At 38.2% G+C, this 13,831-nt stretch overlaps 1 protein-coding gene across 1 annotated transcript; it reads left to right on the forward strand.

Annotated features, from left to right (window-relative positions):
- The first annotated feature begins 10,133 nt into the window (after positions 1-10,133).
- On the forward strand, positions 10,134-10,792 carry LOC120876068 (olfactory receptor 4A47-like). The gene has a single exon (XM_040257774.1). The coding sequence runs from the start codon at positions 10,289-10,291 to the stop codon at positions 10,790-10,792; it is 504 nt and encodes a 167-aa protein (XP_040113708.1). The 5' UTR covers positions 10,134-10,288.
- Positions 10,793-13,831: the final 3,039 nt, after the last annotated feature.

Consider the following 13,831-nt stretch of genomic DNA (forward strand, 5'->3'; position numbering starts at 1 on the left):
CATCCCCATGGAAAAGAAATGCAAAAAAGCAAAATGGCTGTCTGGGGAGGCCTTACAAATAGCTGTGAAAAGAAGAGAAGTGAAAAGCAAAGGAGAAAAGGAAAGATATGAGCATCTGAATGCAGAATTCCAAAGAATAGCAAGAAGAGATAAGAAAGCCTTCTTCAGTGATCAATGGAAAAAAATAGAGGAAAAGAACAGAATGGGAAAGACTAGAGATCTCTTTAAGAAAATTAGAGATACCAAGGGAACATTTCATGCAAAGATGGGCTCAATAAAGGACAGAAATGGTCTGGACCTAACAGAAGCAGAAGATATTAAAAAGAGGTGGCAAGAATATACAGAATTGTACAAAAAAGATCTTCACGACCTGCATAATCATGATGATGTGATCACTCATCTAGAGCCAGGCATCTTGGAATGTGAAGTCAAGTGGGCCTTAGAAAGCATCACTACCAACAAAGCTGGTGGAGGTGATGGAATTCCAGTTGAGCTATTTCAAATCCTGAAAGATGATGCTGTGAAAGTGCTGCACTCAATATGGCAGCAAATTTGGAAAACTCAGCCATGGCCACAGAACTGGAAAAAGTCAGTTTTCATTCCAATCCCAAAGAAAGGCAATGCCAAAGAATGCTCAAACTACCACACAATTGCACTCATCTCACATGCTAGTAAAGTAATGCTCAAAATTCTCCTAGCCAGGCTTCAGCAATACATGAACCATGAACATTTTGATGATCAAGCTGGTTTTAGAAAAGGCAGAGGAACCAAAGATCAAATTGCCAACATCCACTGGATCATGGGAAAAGCAAGGCAGTTCCAGAAAAACATCTATTTCTGCTTTGTTGACTATGCCAAAACCTCTGACTGTGTGGATCACAATAAACTGTGGAAAAATCTGAGAGAGATGGGAATACCAAACCACCTGACCTGCCTCTTGAGAAATCTGTATGCAGGTCAGGAAGCAACAGTTAGAAATGGACATGGAACAACAGACTGGTTCCAAATAGGAAAAGGAGTACGTCAAGGCTGTATATTGTCACCCTGCTTATTTAACTTATATGCAGAATACATCATGAGAAACGCTGGACTGGAAGAAATACAAGCTAGAATCAAGATTGCCGAGAGAAATATGAATCACCTCACCCTTATGGCAGGAAGTGAAGAGGAACTAAAAAGCCACTTGAGGAAAGTGAAAGAGGAGAGTGAAAATGTTGACTTAAAGCTCAACATTCAGAAAACGAAGATTATGGTATCCAGTCCCATTACTCCATGGGAAATAGATGGGGAAGCAGTGGAAACAGTGTCAGACTTTTTATCTTCTTGGGCTCCAAAATCACTGCAGATGGTGACTGCAGCCATGGAATTAAAAGACACTTACTCCTTGGAAGAAAAGTTATGACCAACCTAGACAGCATATTCAAAAGCAGAGACATTACTTTGCCGACTAAAATCCATCTAGTCAAGGCCATGGTTTTTCCTGTGGTCATGTATGGATGTGAGTGTTGGACTGTGAAGAAAGCTGAATGCCGAAGAATTGATGTTTTTGAAGTGTGGTGTTGGAGAAGACTCTTGAGAGATCCTTGGACTGCAAGGAGATCCAACCAGTCCATTCTGAATGAGATCAGCCCTGGGATTTCTTTGGACTGAATGATGCTGAAGTTGAAGCTACAGTACTTTGGCCATCTCACGCGAAGAGTTCTCATTGGAAAAGACTTTGATGTTGTGAGGGATTGGGGGCTGGAGGAGAAGGGAACGACAGAGGATGAGATGGCTGGATGGCATCCCTGACTCGATGAACGTGAATCTGAGTGAACTCCGGGAGTTGGTGATGGACAGGGAGGCCTGTCATGCTGCAATTCATGGGGTTGCAAAGAGTCGGACACAATTTAGCAACTGAACTGAACTGAACAGTTTATCTGCCTGTTAAACATAATTCCTTTTGATGGACTCCTATGTTGTGATCCTAAACAATTTGAAATATCACAGCTTGAATGGTAAGTGCAACACCCTCTCCGTCTGAGTCTCTCACATCTCTCTGGTTATTTTATATTTCGTGCCCTGCATATTTTTGTATCTACCGCAGATTATGACCTTTTCTATCAATGTCTATATTTTATACTGTGCTTATTTTTCTTTATATTCTTTATCTTACATCCTCAGAAATATAGAATTAAAAATTGCTGTGAAGTTCTGAGTCAAAAGATGACTTTAGAGGGTAAGTAATGAAAACAGAGAATAATTTTAACTGTTTATCATATAAGAAATAATGTTATTTTGTGCTGCTTTCATAATTTCCCCTCTGAAATCATCATTTGATTCAGAATTTCTTCACAACACGGTTTACCTTTGCATTTCTGAAGGTGTAGAATAAAAAGTTGGATTTCCCTGATGATCCAGTGGCTAAGACTTGCACTCCCAATGCAAGGTGCCAGGTTCAATTCCTGGTCAGGAAGCTAAATCCCACATATAGCAACTAAGGGTTCCCATGCTGCAACTAAAGACCCCACATGCCACAACTAATACCTCGTGCAGTCAAATAAATAAATATATTTTTAAACTTTTTATTTTATATCGGAGTATAGCTAATTAACAGCATTGAACAGCAAAGGGACTCAGCCATGCATATACATGTATCCATTCTCTCCCAAACTCCCCTCCCATCCAGATTGCCACATAACACTGAGCAGAATTTCCTGAGCTCTACAGTAAAATAAATGAACTATATATTTAAAAATTTGTGAAGTGTTAAAGATAATTTCTGTTTTTTAGGACCAAGAAAACACTGTTTGTCAGGGGAATACTGATGCTGGCATTCAGAAATCTGAAGAGAGCCATAATAGTAATTCATCATTACAAAAATATTGATTTTGGATGTATTTATCACCTATTTGTTGGTCAAATGTAGGAATACTGTCAGAACAAGTTTGATTTCTTGTTAAAATGCAGTTGATCACGGCCCATGAAATTTCAAAACAAAATAAAGCATTTGGGGAAAAAGGAATCCTAGAATATTCATTTCCCAGTTTCTCTTTTCACAACTTTCTAATATTCTGGCTCATCTTTTCTGAGTCTCTATTTTTTTTTCCTCTTCCTGCAAAAGATAAAATTTACCATTTATTTTTGCTATATTATTTGTATTAAAATTCACAGTTATTATAATCTTAACTTTATTGTTTTTGTTTGGTCCCTAAGTTGGGTCTAACTTTTGCAACCTTGTGGACTGTAGCATGCCAGGCTTCTCTCTTCTTCACTATCTTCTGGAGTTTGCTGAAACTCATGTCCATTGAGTCTGTGATACAATTTAACTGTCTCATCCTCTGTTGTCCCCTTCTCCTCCTGTCCTGAATGTTTCCCAGCATCAGGGTCTTTTCCAAGGGGTTGGCTCTTTGCCAAAGAATTGGCTCCTTGCATCAGGTGGCCAAAGTATTGGAGCTTCAGCTTTAGCATCAGTCCTTCCAATGAAAGTTCAAGGTTGATTTTCTTTAGGATTGACTGGTTTGATCGCCTCACAGTCCAAGAGACTCTCAAGAGTCTTCTCCAGCACCAGCATATATATATAGGTATATATATATAGGCTTCCTAGGTGGTTCAGTGCTTTCCTGGTGGCTCAGATGGTAAAGAATCTGCCTGAAATGTGGAGACCTGGACTCAATCTTTGGGAAGTTCCCCTGGAGAAGGAAATGACAACTCACTGCAGTATTCTTGCCTGGAGAATCCCATGGACAGAGGAGCTTGGCAGGCTACAGTCCATGGGGTTGCAAAGAGTTGGACATGACTGAGTGATTAACACAAGTGGCTCAGTGGTAAAGAATCTGCCTGCCAGTGCAGATCCCTGAGTCTGGAAAATCCCCTGAGAAGAAGGAAATGGAAACCCACTCCAGTGTTCTTGCCTGGAAAATCTCATGGACAGAGGAGGCCGGTGTGTTACAGTCCATGGGGTTGCAAAAGAGTTGGACATGACTTAACAGCTAAAACAAAACAAGTATACTTGTACTTGTAAAAATATACTTTTAGTATATGCAAATAAATGGCTTAAAGATCTCTGGAAGGACTTGGACCATAGATTCTAATCTGAGTTAAAATTAATAACTCTCAGAAGCACACCTGGACAGGACAGGGATGCATAGGGAGATGCCATCTTATTGATGCCAACATGCTATTACTGGCTAAACTGCAAAGGTGCCACCACTTTCTTGACCCCAGAATCAATATGACTCTCAGAATTGCTTAGTCTCAGGTAACAAATATTCACCCAAAGTCTTGCAAAAATGCTCCTGTTTGTCAGATTCTAATCAAATATTTTCATCCAGTTTGCAGGAGGACAGGGGAATGTAGCTCTTCGGATTTTAGGTAGAGAAACTGGGTTTACACTTTCGAAACTAACAACTTATGCATGTTTCACTGAAAAGAATTTTGGGTAATCACACACTCCCAGTGTTCACTACAGTTGAAGATGTAGTCTCATAACATGGGTTTCATTATCTCATAGACAGTTGCTCATTCCTAGAAAAATTCAAGAGTTTATGTCTTTGCCTTAAAGGCAGAAAGAAAAGCAGAAACAGAAGACCACAGTAATCTAGAGTAAAAAAAAAAAATTGACGTCTATAGAGTTATTCATAAAATGCCTGTTGTTGTTGTTGTTATTGTTTTTCTCCTACTGAATTCCTGCTTTGTTGTTGTTGTTCAGTCGCTCACTTGAGTCTGACTCTTTGCAACCCCCAGGGACTGCAGCATGGGAGGCTTCCTTGTCCTTTACCATTTCCTGGAGCTTGCTCAAACTCATGTCCATTTTAGTAACTGTGTTTGGGCTTCCCAGGTGGCACTAGTGGTAAAGAACCCACCTGCCAATGCAAGAGATATAAGAGAAGCAGGTTTGATCCATAGGTGGGCAATATCCCCTGGAGAAGGCAATGGCCACCTACTCCAGTATTCTTGCCTGGAGAATCCCATGGACAGAGAAGCCTGGTGGGCTCCAGTCCATGGGGTTACAAAGAGTCAGACACCACTTAATGACTAACACTTTCATTTTCACTTCAGAAGCACAGATGGATAGAATAGTTCTTTATATTTATATCCTGGCATTATCGTACTGTAGCATAGGATTTGGTAGCACTTCTCAAAAGGCTTTGCCACCTTAATTTTTCAGATATTTATGAGGTGGATCCTTTCCTTAACTAAAAACTTGCTTGTCTTACTTTGCATGTAAGTGAATGCTTAGTCACTCAGTCATGTCTTTTTGAGTCCTGTGGACTGGAACCCACCAGACTTATCTGTCCAATGAATTCTCCAGGCAATAATACTAGAGTGAGTAGCCAGTCTCTTCTCTAGGGAGTCTTCCTGACCCAGGGATCAAACCCAGGTCTTTTGCATTGCAGGCAGATTCTTTTCTGTCTGAGCCACTAGAGAAGCACACTGTAATTTTAAAGAAACATAAGCAAAATCCAAATTCCTAACCAAGATCTGTGCTGCTCTTCAGGGTTCTTGTCTTGTCTACCTCTTCAACCTCAGTTTTTTAAGCCCTCTCCTTTTCCTACTTCACTTCAGGCACGATGATATTTCAGCATCTTCAACTCTCTAAGTTATTTCCAACATTGGAGCTTAGGACATGTAACACTGTTCTCATTGTAGTTGCTTTTCATCTGTTGTATCTCAGCTAGAATATTGTTACTCTTTATAAAGACCTTTTATTATTGTTCACTGTATACTCTCCCTCTTATTTTCCATCACAGTTCCCTGTGCTTATTTTTTTATTAGCGTGGATCACAGATTATTATTACCTTATTGTGTGTGTGCAAAGTCACTTCAGTCGTGTCCGACTGTTTGTGACCCTCTAAATGTAGCCCGTCAGGCTCCTCTAGCCATCGGATTCTCCAGGCAAGATTACTGGAGTTGGTTGCCATTTCCTTCTCCAGGGGATCTTCCTTACCTGGGGATTGAATCCAGGCAGGTCTCAAGAATCCTTCATTGGTAGGTGGGAATTTTACCACTAGCACCACCTGGGAAGTTGTTCAATTTTTAAATGACTGGCTGTATTATATACAAGGTGAATGCAGCAGCACTTTTATCCTATTTTTTTTCCCTTTACTGATGCTTTATTCTCTGGCTCACAGTATAGAGCCTGCCACAAAGTAGGCCCTCGATAAAAATGGATTGGATAAATAGAGTTATTGCAACTAATAACTTTATTTGTTTATTAATAACTAATTATTTATTTGTTATTAATTAATAATAACTAATAAATAAAGTATTTATTTATGAGGTGGATCCTTGCCTTAACTAAAAACTTGCTTGTCTTACTTTGCATGTAACTGAATGCTTAGTCACTCAGTCATGTCTTTTTGAGTCCTGTGGACTGGAACCCACCAGACTTATCTGTCCATTGAATTCTCCAGGCAATAATACTAGAGTGAGTAGCCAGTCTCTTCTCTAGGGAGTCTTCCTGACCCAGGGATCGAACCCAGGTCTTTTGCATTGCAGGCAGATTCAAAGTATTTATTAGTTCATTAATAACTTTATTGCAACTAATACATTTATTGGATAAATTTATTCAATATATTAAAAAGTAGATTGGATAAATAAAGTTATTGCTACTAAACTGGAGATACAATTTTATCATCTCCAACCCCACACTTACAGGCAGAAAACATTAAGTATTAGATAAAAAGAAAGAAAATCTTCCTATGGATAACTGGGGAAATAAGTGATAAATTCATTTATCTTGCAGCAAAATGACAGGGCTAATATTTTATGATTCTTTAATGGCAAAAGTTCCATAATGGTTCTGAAGCTATGTTTTTCTCCTTGTTACATCTTCCTGACCCCAATTATTTCATTGGTCTAACAGTATCTTTACACAGAAATGATCTGTTAAGATTTGGTGGAACATCACAGGGAGTATAATTAAGCAAGAGTCAGTCTTGGACACACTCCAAATTCATGACTTAGTTTATCTGATTAGAAAGTATAAGATCCCATAATCTTTGCCTCTGTCAGGGAGATGATGCTATCCTCTTTAAAACTATTATACCATTTTTAGGAGTTGCAATAACTATTTCAATAATGAGCTCTTAAAATATCAGTACATTTATTTTGCTATACTAACACAATAGAAAAAGGTAGGGGAAAAAGCTGTGTAGTATATTTTCTTTATTGAAGTTACAGGAAAACTGTTTAGTTACTAGAGCAATTTCCTTTTCAAAAAAGTTGTTAACTTAATGACATAGATTTGTCTGCTGTTTTAATTACCTTAAACTTGGAAAAGTATTATTCCTGTTTGTAATATAGAATTTGGGGGGAATTCTTTTAAAATATTTCTACAACGTGAGTAACAACAATTTTCTGAAATATTTAGAAGATTCTGTGAAGAAAATGGGCTGACATAGTCATGTGAAATCAAATATATTTTTAGGAATAATGCCGATTTTTGTCCTTGGTGGTCACACTGGATTGAAGACATTTCTACGTCTTTATGAGATAGTTGAAAAGGCTCCTTGCTGATTGTGAACAGGAATCTGAAAGGTAAATTTATAACAGTTAATAGTAGATGCCAGATTTTTCAATTGTATAAATTAATTTACTATGTAGGAAATTGCAAACTGGATTTATAAGAATTGAGAAGTTGAAAACTTTTTTCTGGAATCACAAGATTTTTGAAGTGAACTAGTTAAAATTCAATTTCTCTCAATAAAAAATGTAAGATTTTGAGAAAATTAAATATAATAAGCCTGTTTATTTTTTTAATTAAAGTAACAAAATATTTTATTTTATTTTTAAATATAAATTTATTTATTTTAATTGGAGGTTAATTACTTTACAATAGCCTGTCTCTTTTAAAAAATGAAGTTACCAGTATTTTTTACTGTGAAGACTAAATTTTATACAATAAATGTGGTTTTATAAGTGCACAGAATACATACACTTATACATATACATATGGATATATACATCAGTGTAAGCATGGAGATTTGTTTATCCCTAAGTCATATCCAAAGCTTATACATATACATATGGAGATATACACATCAATGTAAGCATGGAGATTTGTTTATCCCTAAGTCATATCCAAAGCTTTGCCACCCCATGGACTGTAGTCCATCAGACTCCTCTGTGTATCAGATTTCCCAGGCAAGAATATTGTGGTGGGTGACCTTCTCCTTCTCCAGTGGATCTTCCCAACCCAGGAGTTAAACCCCTGTCTCCTGCTTAGAGGAAGATTCTTTACCACTGAGCCATCTGAGAAGTCCAAGCACAGAGATAGCATCTAACATATAATTTGGCATGAAGATGATAGATATTTTTACAATGCTAATATGTCCTTTTATTAAACTATTCTGTACCACATAATGAGATGAAGAACATTTAGGAAGGAATAGGTTAATTGTGGAATATTGAAAATATATTTATTCAATAAATTTAATAAATATTAAATTTTATTTTAATAAATATTAAATTGATATCTGTTTGGATATGTCAATTAGATAGTTGCATACACATCAGTTCAGTTCAGTTCAGTTCAGTTCAGTTATTCAGTCGTGTAAGACTCTTTGTGACCCCATGAATTGCAGCACGCCAGGCCTCCCTGTCCATCATCAACTAATGGAGTTCACTTGATGCCATCCAGCCATGTCATTCTCTGTAGTCCCCTTCTCCCCCCACCCCCTATCCCTCCCAGCATCAGGGTCTTTTCCAATGAGTCAACTCTTTGCATGAGGTGGCCGAAGTATTGGAGATTCAGCTTTAGCGTCAGTCCTTCTAATGAACACCCAGGACTGATCTCCTTTAAAATGGATTGGTTGGACATCCTTGCAGTCCAAGGGACTCTCAAGAGTCTTCTCCAACACCATACTTCAAAAGCATCAATTCTTCAGCATTCAGCTTTCTTCACAGTCCAACTTTTGCATCCATACATGACCACTGGAAACACCATAGCCTTGACTAGACCGACCTTTGATGGCAAAGTAATGTCTCTGTTTTTTAATATGCTATCTAGGTTGGTCATAACTTCCCTTCCAAGGAGTAAGCGTCGTTTAAGTTCATGGCTGCAATCACCATCTGCAGTGATTTTGGAGCCCCCAAAAAATAAAGTCTGACACTGTTTCCACTGTTTCCCCATCTATTTGCCATGAAGTGATGGGACCAGATGCCATGATCTTCATTTTCTGAAAGGTGATCTTTAAGCCAACTTTTTCCCTCTCCTCATTCACTTTCATCAAGAGGCTCTTTAGTTCCTCTTCACTTTCTGCCATAAGGGTGGTGTCATCTGTATATCTGAGGTTATTGATATTTCTCCCGGCAATCTTGATTCCAGCTTGTGCTTCTTCCAGCCCAGCGTTTCTTGTGATATACTCTGTATATAAGTTAAATAAGCAGGGTGACAATATACAGCCTTGATGTACTCTTTCTTTTTGGAACCAGTCTGTTGTTCCATGTCCAGTTCTACACATATTTATTCCTAAATATGTTCTTCCGACTTTGAATGTGTAAGTTACCTTCAGTGATTCTTTACTTAAATATTTCACTTTTATGATTTTATACCTGGTTCATCTTTTCAAGGAATTCCCTATTTATCTACTCTTATTGTCTCACTTTTCCTAGAAAATTCAGCTGAAGTATTGTTTTCTTTGAGAGACCTTCCCAGATCCTGAGTTGATTTAGATATTCTGGAAATGTGAACCATTATCCATATGAATATGTTTATAGTGGCACTTATAAAATTGGTTGGTATGGTCTGACCCCTCATTATACATCTAATCACTGAGAATAGTGAAACATTCTTATCTGATTTTGTAATCCTAATGTAAGTTTTAACACACTGAATGAATAAAATACATTAAGCTTATTATCATGTAAAGGTGTTTTTAACTTTTTGATTTGATTTATAGGTAAACTGTTGCTCATAACTGAAGTCAGCACCTATAAACAATAGATGGAACCAAGGAAATGGAACCAAGAAGCAATGTGACTCACTTAGTCCTCCTGAGCCTCACACAGAATCCAAAGGAGCAGAAAGTCCTTTTTGTTATGTTCTTGTTCTTGTACATTTTGACTGTGTTGGACAACATGCTTATTGTGGAGACTGAAACGTTTAGTAAGACCCTGAATTCACCGACGTACCTTTTTCTTGCCAGCTTACCGTTTATGGATGTCATTTATTCCTCATCTATTTCTCTCAAACTGATTTCAAGCTTGTTCATTGGGGAACGTACCATATTCTTCCAATCCTGTATGACTCAGCTCTTTTCACAGCATTTTTTTTGGTGGATCAGACGTCTTCCTTTTGCTGGTGATGGCCTATGACCACTATGTGGCCATCTCCAAGCCCTTACATTATTTGGTGATCATGAGGCAGAGGGTGTGTGTTGTGCTGCTGGTGGTGTCCTGGGTTGGAGGTTTTCTGCACTCCATTATTCAACTTGGCACTATTTATAGGCTCCCTTTCTGTAACCCCAATGTCATTGATCACTTTATGTGTGACATGTACACCTTATTGAAACTCGTCTGTACTGACACCTATGTCATTGGCATCTTAGTTGTGGCCAATGGAGGACTGATCTGCTCTATCATGTTTCTGCTCTTACTAGTCTCCTATGGAATCATCCTGCACTCTCTGAAGAACCTGAGTCAGGAAGGGAGGTGGAAAGCCCTCCAGACCTGTGGTTGCCACATCACTGTGGTTGTCTGCTTCTCTGTCCCTGCATTTTTCATGTATGGGAGACCTGCTAAGACCTTCCCTACTGACAAATCTTTAAGTGTATTTTATACAGTCATAACCCCCATGCTGAATCCATGATTAATCTACACTCTGTGAAACTCAGAGATGACAAATGCCATGAATAAGCTTTGGAGAAGGAACATGGTATTTTATGGTAAAAAAAAAAAAATACATCATCCACCATGAAGGGGGTCATTTGACATCAGAGACCACTTCTGTGGAATTCAGTAGCTTTCTCCTTCCAATGCTGATTTATTTTTCTTTATTTATAATTATAATATAAAAAATTATAATACAACTATGCAACTGTGCTGTTAATAACATGGGTAGTTGTTTTCCATGGTAGAATGTAAGGTTTGTAATATTTTGCTATCACTACTTAGAAAGATGTAAGGCTTATATTGAAGGAGCCAATATCATGTAACAGATTAGTGAAGAAAATTTTATATAGTTACACTGATTTTTAATCAATTTATGCATTTTTTTCTTTTTTTAGTTTTTCCAGACATTATTCATTTTTAGTTAGATTTGTGTCTTTTACCTTATTCTGTTTATTATGTTATTTAAAATATTTAATGCTATATGCTGTGTTCTTTATAAAATTTTAGTTTCATTATACACAAAACTTTTCATATAACCCTAAATTTTTTAAGCAATTGAAGTGAAATAGATAATAATAAATACTAAAAATGCAAATCATACAAAATGGGAAAAATGTAGAACACATTTCCTATTTATCTCTCAGTATATTTTCTAGTCCACTTCTGCAGGAGCACTCTATTTCTTGATATCCATCTGGTAATAATCTATGTTAAAAAATTGTATTTAAATATATGTATTTTTTTTATGTGTAGGGAACACACAGTTACCTGTTGCCTTTTTAGTAACATCTATGAAGTAGTTTCCTAGCAGTTCATTTAGAGCCAATCCTTAATTTTTCTCATACTACATCATACTCCTTTGTAGAGACATGCTGAAGTTAATGCTTCCATTCTTTTTCATGTTGTTCCTAAACTTTTTATATGAAAAGTAATTTTGCAATAAATGTATATTTATGAATGTTTGCAATTATGAGCTCCTAGAAGTGAAATTGTTGATATATGTGTTGTGTTTGAATCAATGCTCAGGTAATACATGCATTTAAAATATCGATGGTCATAGCTATTGCCATCTTTGAAGTTGTAAAAACAACTACACTCCTGTCCACAGTATGTGAGAATATTTTTGTCCACATTCTGAAAGTCAGTCCTGGTAAATACTGACGGCATATGATAATCAGATTAAATTTATTTTAAATTTGGTTTTATAATTTACCACAAATCCTTTTGATATAATTGTGTTTGGACATCTTTTCACTTGTTTGATATAATTGTATATTTTTTCCCTAGAATTGTCTGTTAATCTCTTTTATCTATTCATTCAATTGTTGATCCTTTCTATGCTGATTTTTATGAAATAATTGTCTAATAAAGAAACAACACTTTTTAATATCATACACATAATTTATATCTTTATGCCTAGTCCTCAAACAAGGTGTTCTGGAGCTGGTGTCATTTTGCTGGTTGGTAGAATGGTCAGGCCAGGGTGTCCTGGGTGGTGCTGGCCTGCTGGTGAGTGGGCTAGGTTTGACTGGGCTGGCATCAGGGCCACGGTCTGATAGGTGGGGCTTTGGCCCAGTGGGTCCTGGGGCTGATGCTTGCCCACTGGTGGGTGAGACCAGGAAATATTGATGGGTCTAGGGCTAGCCCGCTGGTGGTGGAGCCAAGTCCCAGGGTCCTGGGCTGTGGGGCCAGGGGCCCCAGAACTTGTGTTGTTTGAGTGGTTTCAGGTCCCAGAGGGTTCTGTGTTGGTGTCCTTGTTTCCACACAGGGTTCTTACCTCTTTGCTGCTGCTGCTGCTGCTGCTGCTAAGTCGCTTCAGTCATGTCCAACTCTGTGCGACCCCATAGATGGCAGCCCACCAGGCTCCACTGTCCCTGAGATTCTCAAGGCAAGAACACTGGAGTGGGTTGCCATTTCCTTCTCCAATGCATGAAAGTGAAAACTGAAAGTGAAGTCACTGAGTCGTGTCCAACTCTTAGTGACTCTATGGACTGCAGCCCACTAGGCTCCTCCATCCATGGGAATTTCCAGGCAAGAGTACTGGAATGGGGTGCCATTGCCTTCCATGCTTGACCTCTTTAAACAATAGAAATTGATTAGAGACCAGACAAGAAATTCAGGCAAGACTTTATTGGGGTTCCTGCTACAGCAGGGGGTAGGAAGAACAAACAATTCCTTAGGTGGTATTGTGTGTAGGGGGCATGCAGAGTACTCTACTTTTCTCCAGACTCTCAGGTATTTTCTCCAAGCTCTTCAAAAGTGGTGTGTGTTCATGCCAAGTCTCTTCAGTCTAGTCTGACTCTTTGCCGCCCTGTGGACAGTTGCCCACCAGACTTTTCTGTCCATGGGATTCTCCAGAGAAGAATACTGGAGGGGGTTGTCATGCCCTCCTCCAGGGGATTTTCCCAACCCAGAAATTGAACTCATGTTTCCTGAGTCTCCTGCATTGAAGGCAGATTATTTACCACTGAGCCACCAGGAAAGCTCCTACTACTTTAGTTCTTAAATTTATTTTTAAATTTGTGGTCAATATATGTAACTAAATTTTCAATTAATTAATTTTTTTTTTACAGATGTTGGTTTACTTTGTGCCGGGGTCCAGCCCCAGTGGATCCAGGGTGATTCAAAGGCAGGGGGACGGTGTCGGCGTCTTTGGAAAAATACATATTTAATTACAGATATAGAGAGAGATTAGAAACGGATAGTGTAGTAGGAGAATTAGTGGAGAAAAGAGGCTGAATTTCAGCCAGAGAAACGGGAGCAAGAAAGAAGCGACATGGTGGAATCAGTCTTTCCGGAAACTGATCCGATTTCTTTATTTTGGGGTTTGCTTATATACCTTTTGTTACACATAGGGATGACTACAGAGTCACGCGGGGGTCTTAGGGATATTACATCATCTTCTGGCCATGAGTGAGACCTGCTGACATTCTATGATCCTTTCTTTCTGATAACCAAAAACCTCATTTCTTCCAAGGGTGTTTTTTCTTAAACTAGGCACCACCCTCCAGATAAA

This window comes from Oryx dammah, unplaced genomic scaffold (assembly GCF_014754425.2).
Source record: "Oryx dammah isolate SB20612 unplaced genomic scaffold, SCBI_Odam_1.1 HiC_scaffold_17, whole genome shotgun sequence".
In the NCBI taxonomy this organism is placed as follows: Eukaryota; Metazoa; Chordata; class Mammalia; order Artiodactyla; family Bovidae; genus Oryx; species Oryx dammah.

Excerpts from the sequence above, each read along its gene's own strand:
- LOC120876068 (XM_040257774.1), top strand. The coding sequence starts at position 10,289 with ATGGCCTATGACCACTATGTGGCCATCTCCAAGCCCTTACATTATTTG.